This window comes from Chamaea fasciata, unplaced genomic scaffold, assembly GCF_029207755.1.
Source record: "Chamaea fasciata isolate MVZ Bird 193981 ecotype frontalis unplaced genomic scaffold, bChaFas1.0.hap1 SCAF_81, whole genome shotgun sequence".
Classification (NCBI taxonomy): domain Eukaryota; kingdom Metazoa; phylum Chordata; class Aves; order Passeriformes; family Sylviidae; genus Chamaea; species Chamaea fasciata.
In genome coordinates this window covers 260,725-267,894 of record NW_027094166.1, presented here as the reverse complement: position 1 = coordinate 267,894, position 7,170 = coordinate 260,725, and the positions used below count along the sequence as shown (strand labels likewise).

The 7,170-nt window shown below is 60.1% G+C and overlaps 1 protein-coding gene across 1 annotated transcript; it reads right to left on the bottom strand.

The window, feature by feature from the left end:
• Positions 1 to 3,426: 3,426 nt before the first annotated feature.
• LOC136304420 (serine/threonine-protein kinase pim-1-like) lies at positions 3,427 to 6,668 on the bottom strand. Its single transcript, XM_066207979.1, has 7 exons — positions 6,597 to 6,668; positions 5,262 to 5,354; positions 5,091 to 5,141; positions 4,545 to 4,911; positions 4,161 to 4,327; positions 3,752 to 3,816; positions 3,427 to 3,520 (listed from the first exon to the last, which is right to left on the bottom strand). The coding sequence occupies exons 1-7, from the start codon at positions 6,666 to 6,668 to the stop codon at positions 3,427 to 3,429; spliced, it is 909 nt and encodes a 302-aa protein (XP_066064076.1).
• Positions 6,669 to 7,170: the final 502 nt, after the last annotated feature.

The window sequence follows — 7,170 nt, the reverse complement described above, 5'->3', positions numbered from 1 at the left end:
CCTGTCAAAAATCTGTTCCCACCTCAGCCCACTCCAGAGCCAGAGAACTCTAGGGAAGGGCTTCCCATCCGGGAATTTCGGATAGGACTGATTCCTCACCTTTAGATTTAAAAAGTGTCATTTTGTGCTGATCCGGCCAAGCTATGCCAATTTTGTTTTCGCAGTGGGCAGGCTCAGCACCAAGGACACAGACACCACCTGAAGGAATCAGTGAAATTTACTACAGTTCAAAGCAGCAAAGGAGCACAGAAGGAGCAGCTCAGCAATGCAGCCAGCCGTCACTACCACGGATTGCCCGCAGTGATTGAGAAAGATCCATCACCAGTTACCCTCAGCCTTTCCCATCACCCACACCCACACAGCAGCTGGGGAAGCTGTCACAGCCAAGGAGTGCAGAGCCTCTCCCGGACACTGGGAATTCCTGCAGCTGCCTCCAGCCACAGCTGAGGCTCCAGCCTGGCTGGGAGAGGGCCCAGCTTTGATAGTGCTGAATAAACAAACTGCCAGCAGCACTCCTAGTGCAGGAACATCTGGTTGCATCCTCCTCTTGGGTTTCTCCCAAAGCCTGGCCAGGGCCCAAGGAGGAACCAGGGGAGTTGCCTTTGACCCTACAGCCCCAAACAAGGCCAGATGTCAGACTTCATGGCCTTGTCTAGCTTCTAAATACAGAAAGGTCAATACATGTTTCACTAAGGAGAGGATGCATCTATTACAACGCTAATGACGGTGCCTATTTTGTTAACGAGCAGATACAAAGATAACCTTTGGCTGGAAGGTTCATCGAGAGGTCACCTTTGGCTCAGGGCCGCTTGTTCAGGCCTCAGTCAGGCCTCTTGTCCAGGCCTTGGCACTTCAGGCTTTAGTGCTGGGCTTGACACTGCTGGCTTAACACTGGGACTTGATGAGCTCCCAGGTCTTTCCCAGCAGAAAGGATTCTATATTTCCATGATTTTATCTGCTGGGTTCAGTCAGGTACATGTTAGCAGCATTACTTTGGTCAAAAAGTTCCCTCTTGGTCAGCTCTTGTGGCCTAAGGCTTCAGCTCCTTCAGCTCCTGGTGCTAAGCTGCTCACGCTGAACGAGATGACTCAGAGAGAAGAATACAGTTCATCCAATTCCTTCTGGGACACTGAGAGGGGAGGGTGTGCAAACAGGAGCATTGTTTGGTGTCCCCTCCTCTCTGCCCTTCACGCCTTTCAGCGCTTAGAAACAGCCGAGAGCTTTCTCCAAGAGTGCGATGAAGCAGCTGCTCCTGCTCCCAGGTCCGGCTCTCTCCAGTCTCTGACCTTGCCTGCTTTTGTCCCTCTTGCTGTGCCCTCTGTTCCCCCGGGGCTCGGTGGCTGCTGCCCAGGACTGTGGAAGTGGCACAGATCCAGGGGTCGAGACCCTCCTTCCTCTGCCCTTGCAGCTGCCTGCTCACAGCAGCCTTTTCCATCTGGAAGCTCCACGTGGAGAGGGAGTCCTCACCTCTGTTCCTTGCACAACCCCCAGGAGCCCAGGGCTGCCATCTCAAGTCCCTGCGGGCCCTGAGGGCTCCCGGGTGCCTCAGGCTGCTGTGACACCACTGCCCACGGGAGGGAACAGTGGCGGGGGCTGTGCTCAAAGTCAGCTCCATGTGCTGCTGCTGCTGCTGCTGCTGTGGGGGTCGTTTGCCCAGCCCTGCCCCAGACTGAGGGATCGGATCTAGGCCCTGCTGCTGCTCCCTGGGGATCAGGCACAGTTTGGCTGTCGCCGTCAGGGCCAGCAGAAGCCGTGGCCGGAGCAGCGGGTGCTGACAGTGCCCCGAGGCCCGGGGCCGGAGGTGTTCCTGTGCTGGGGGCTGGCCGGAGCTGCCCCTTGTTCTCCCTCTGCCTCCCGCAGAGCTGGGCCGGGCACAAGTGGGGCAGCACAGCAAACAGGGAGCCTGCCAGTCTCTTCCAGCCCTGTCTGCTCAGAGTTTGGGCCTTGGAGCTGCAGGTGGACACAGGCAGCTGCTCCTGCTCCCTCTGCGTGTCCCCGTGTTCAGCAGTGCTGCTCCATCAGTCTGTGCCCAGCAACGGGGAAAAGCCTCAGCCCTGCAGGGCCAGGAGCTGCCGGGCTCTGCCTGGGGAGCTGCTCCACACGGGAACCAGCAGCAAAGGACATTCCTTCCCTAGGACAAGTTTTCTATTAGGAAAAAAAAAAAAAAAGAAAATTAAAAACAACACAGAAAAAAAGTGGAAGATAAAAACAAAACCCAAGTGCAGCGTAGTAAAAATACTTTATAGCTTTGGATAAAGAGATAACTGAACTTTTTCAAATGAGATCTCCGTTATTTACTCCATAGATGTGCTGATGGCATGGATCCATCCTGCTGACCTCAGCAGCCTTTTAAAAAAGATTTTGTGGTTTGTTTCCAGTATTATTTTAAATTGTGATTGAAGCAATAGGAAATTGCTTTGTGCCCCGCCAGCTCCAAGCAGGACTGGGAATCTAAACTTTGCCAAACCCCAAATCCTTTACAAGACGACCTTCCTTCTCACCCTGTGAATGAGCTGCACATTCCCTTTGAAATTGTCAGGGGTTTCTTAAAGACGCAAAGTCCCACTTACAGCTTTTTGCTCTGCTTGGGAAGTGCAGAAGGGCAATTCTTCATCCATCCGCTCCAGACTGCACTGCCTTAGGAACGCCGTCCACTCGCCAGGTTTTGCTCACTTGTGGCACTTCTGGAGGAGGAAGAAAGGGCAGTTGCACGATTCCAGCCAAAAAAGGAAGGAAGAGCGGGGCAGACAAAACATCCTGTGGAGATCCAGGCGTTCAGCTGGAACTGTGGAGTGCTTGGGTTCTTGCCAATTGGATGTGGATCCCTCACTGCAATCTCCTGGCCTGCAGGAGAGTCTCACTCACCTGCAAAAGCAGAGAGCTCACTCGGTGGGCTCAGAATGGGCTCGTCTGATGCAAAGCTGTCAGAGCAATGTGAGGGCAGAGCCGGCCCAGCCGTGCCTGGGGCTGAGCCCAGCAGAGCCCTGGCAGAGCCCAGAGCAGCCTCAGCACCCGCAGAGCCCGGCTGGAAGGAGAGAAACCAGAAAGTGCCCGTCAGCCGAAGGCTCCTGTCCCCTCGTCCCGAGCGCCCGCAGTGCCCAGGCCACGCTGGCCGTGCTCAGAGCTGGGCCCAAAGCTGCCCATCACTGCTGCCTTTGGGGGCAGAGCAGGAGGGCAGGACACGTGCCCAGCCTGCAGCCGGCCACGGCACATCCAGCCCTCAGCAGCTGCGCAGAGCCAAAAGGCAGCTTGACGGCCGAGTGAAGAATCTGTGGCGTCTGCCCCAGCAAAGGGAGGAACCTTTGGTGCCCGGCCAGGCCGTGCCATGCCCACATCTGGGAGCATCCCCCCAGCTGTGGACTCACCTGCAAATTGGGCCCCAGGGAGCGTGTCTGAAGAAGGTGCCAGAATCCAAGTCGATCATCTTCAGCTGCCGGTGGCCAGGTCGAGGAAGAGCTTGGCATCCTTGGGGTTGTCCTTGGTGTCTCCAGCAACAGCTTCTCCAGGGGCTCCTCCTTCCCTGGGGGCCAGACCAGGCTGTCAGTGCTCTGCCCAGGGCCCCAGGCACCAACGAACCAGGACAAGCATAACTAGGGTGGATGGTGGCCACCAGTGCTTGCTACACCAGGTCTCCAGCTCCGCCCCAGCACAGATGTTCCCATCTGGTCATCCCTGCTCAGAGCTACAGGCAGGACAAAAACACTCTGGTTTTCTTTAGCACTGATTGCCATGAGATGTGTGGAGCTCTTACCTGTCAGGTCTTTGGATCAAACTGTGCACATGGACCTCTCCCATCTTCTGGGGCAGATGAACACCCTGCAGCCAAGGATCACTGAAGAGGTCTTCTAAGGATGGCCTGTCCAAGGGTTGCATGGACAAACACCTCCTGATAACATTTGGCACTCTGAAGAGAGAAACCAGAAACCAGCAGTCAGTTGGAGAAGGATCCCGTCTGCTTTGCCCCTCCATTCCCGTGCCCAGGCCATGCTGGGTGTGCCCAGAGCTGTGCCTAAACTTCCCCATGGATTCTCTGTTTGCAGGAGAGCAGGACATGTGCCACCTCCTCAGCAGCTGCCAGAGCAGGCTGCTCATCAGCCTGCTGCTGTCTCCCAGCACCGGGATTCCCCTGTGCCCAGAGATGAGGACCCACCTTGAGAGAGCCATCGTGGGAACAAGATGCGCCCCCAGATGAACTGCTGGCCCCTCCTGAACGGGTGCTTCCCCATGACCAGGTGGTACAGCAGGAGGCCCAGGGACCAGATCGTCGCTGCCTCGCCGTGGTAGCGTTGGTGGTGGATCCACTCTGGTGGGCTGTAGGGCAGGGTTCCTATGGAACACAGACGGAGTTCATCAGGGGATGCTGCAACTCCTAAAGCCTCGCCCCGGCATCCCTGGGCGTGTGGGGGCTGGCCCCCTCCCGCCCCCACCCAAAAGCAACTTGGCTCAAGAAATAACGCCGCTCCTAGCAGCGAGAGGGGGAAGCCGCGGTGCTACAGCCAGGCTGGGCCGTGAGATGCCCAGGAACATCCCCTGAGAGGGCTCACCTGCAAATTGCCTGTAGGCTGTGTCTTGGAGGAAGGCGCCACAGCCAAAGTCGATCAGTTTGAGCTGCCCGGTGGCCAGGTCGAGCAGGATGTTCTCGGGCTTGATGTCGCGGTGCAGGACCCCGCAGCTGGTGCAGTGCCGCACGGCCTCCAGCACCTGGCGGAACAGCCCCCGCGCCTCCTCCTCCGGCAGGAACCTCCGCTCCGCCAGTAAACCCGAGAGGTCCTGGCACCGCTCCGGACGCTCCAGCACCAACAGGAAGCCGTTGGGGAGCTCAAGCCACTCCAGCAGCTGAATGATGCCACCACATCCAGAGGACAGCCTGTCCAGCAGCACGATTTCCAGGGGCGCACGGGCGCCGTTGGGCTGCCGAAGGACCACGATGCCGTCAGTGGGGCTGAGGCTGTGCCAGGGCTCGGGAACCCCTCACCCAGCCCCGGATGCTCTGGGCCCCCCGCTCAGCCCACGCCCGCTCTCCCTGCAGGGCTCCCGCCGGCTCTTCCCCTGCCGGGCCCCAGCTTCTCCCGCCGGCCCCGCTCACTCACCAGCTCGCCCCAGTGCTGGACGCGGGCCCGGGGCACGCATTTGATGGCCACCTGCGAGCAAAGGCCAGCAGCGGGCTCAGCTCGCCGCCTGCCCCGCCGCGCCCCGATCTTCTCCTCCTCCTCCTCCGCCCTCCTCCTCCTCCTCCGCCCGCCGCCAGCCCCGCCGCTCACCGGGGCGCCGTCCGAGAGCCGCGTCCCCGAGTAGACGCTGCCGAAGCCTCCGCGCCCCAGCAGCGAACCCAGCCGGTACCGGTCCTGCAGGGCCTCCCGCGCCTCCCCTGCGGGCGACACGCGGCCCTCAGCGCTCGGCCCGGGGCCAGACACGGCCCCCGAGCGCCCCCCGAGCGCCCCGGGCCGGCCATCCCCACCCGCCCCGGGCCCCGGCGGCTCGAGGCCGGCGGCTGCGCTGCCGAGCGGCGGAGCTCGGGCCGGGGAAGCCGCGGCGGAGGCGGCGGGAGCGGCCGCGCCGCGTGTGTCCTTAGCGGGGCCCGGGAGGAGCCGGGGCCGGGGTCGGGGCCGGGGCCGGGGCCGGGGCCGGGGCCAGGGCCGGGGCCGGGGCCGGGGCCGGGGCCGGGGCCGGGGTCGGGGTCGGGGCCGGGGCCGGGGCCGGGCTCGGGACAGGCGCAGCCAAAGCGCAGCGATGCCGCCCTGGCCCCAGGCACTGATGCCCGCCCAGCACCGCCACAGCCAGCACCGCCAGAGCCGGGCGGAGCCCAGACCGCGGCGGGACGCCCGGGGCCGGGGGCGGGCCCGGGGCATGGCCCAGCCCTGCGGGGGGAGAGGGAGAGGCCGGGACGGGGACGCCGAGAGGGGCCGGGGAGGTCGGGAAAGGGACACCGGGAGAGGCTGCGGGACACCGAGGCAGAGCGCAGGACAGCGGGAGAGGGAGAGGAGGAACAAGAGAGGGACGGGGACGGGTCGTAGACGCCGTAGACTCGCTGCTGCCGCTGCTGCTGCCGCTGCCGCCGCTGCAACTGGAGCCCTGGGGCCGTTTGTCCGCGTGTCCGTTCCACGCTCCAGCCCCGCGCTCCCCAAGGGCAGCCCCCGAGCCGCTCCAAACACGGCAACTTGGCCGTGCTGAGCCCACATCCAGAGGCCTGACTCCTGCGCCGTGGCGGAGGAATTCCCTCGGTCGCTGCTGTGCATTGTCCCTGCTGAGGCTCAGACACTGTCAGGACACATTCCCTGGTTGTAGGATTCGTGCCCGACCCAAGCACGACGTTTATGTCTCCAGCGTTACTTTGCAGCAAAAACAGGGGAAGGCAAACTCTGTGTACGGCTCATGGTATTTTCGAGGGTCTAAAACTCACTAAGTCATCTATCTGAGAGGTGAGATCCATTTGGAATTAATGGCACGGAGAAGTAGTGCAACACGGAAAAGGGAAGCATAGAAATAAATAGAGGAAAACCTCTTGGTTTATTTCTTGCGTTTTCATTTCACTTCTGGAAAGCTGTTGCAGTTTTCCAGCAACCTTCACCACAGTCCCAGCTGCTCTTTTCAAGAACCTTTGGTGGAGAACGAGGTCGAGCTGCTGGCACAAGATGTGCCACCAACTGCAGCTTCTCCTGGATTTCCATACTGAGTGCAGCACGACTTTTGCAGCAAAGCAGCACAAATGTTTGGAAAACTTTACGATTTGTCCTTTCTTTTTTCCTTGTGGACTGGGGAGTTGTGCCATTGGTAAGGTTTTCCTTGTTACTGTTTTAATCCAAGAAAACAGGAGGTGGCACCAGCACTTGTTGGGGAATGCAACCCTGACTGAATCCAGAGACAGAATCTCCCTGACACTGTGTGAGCTCCCCGGGCTGGGCTCAGGTTCCTGCTGGGACTCTGCAGAGAGCTCCAGCTGGGATCAGCAGCAGCTGGAAATACCTCTGGGCATCTCCCTTTTCTGCTGCTCGCAGGAAGCAATGAAGTGAGCCAAGAAGTTCTGGTTTTTCTTTCTCCGGGTGCATTTTTGCATTGTGTTTGACACCCCAGCGGCAATTTATGTGATGGCCTCTCTAAGTTGATTCTATTTCAGCAGCACCAGCAGCAGGGCTGTGTTGGAGCGCTGCAAATGTGGCCTGTGTGGCTTTA

What these genes read in the sequence shown, in the direction of transcription:
- LOC136304420 (XM_066207979.1), bottom strand. Translation starts at nt 6,668, where the DNA reads ATGGAAATCCAGGAGAAGCTGCAGTTGGTGGCACATCTTGTGCCAGCA. An exon ending in GGCTCTCGGACGGCGCCCCG is followed by an intron (nt 5,142 to 5,261) that starts GTGAGCGGCGGG and finishes CTTTGCTCGCAG; the next exon opens with GTGGCCATCAAATGCGTGCC. An exon ending in TCCAGCACTGGGGCGAGCTG is followed by an intron (nt 4,912 to 5,090) that starts GTGAGTGAGCGG and finishes GTCCTTCGGCAG; the next exon opens with CCCAACGGCGCCCGTGCGCC.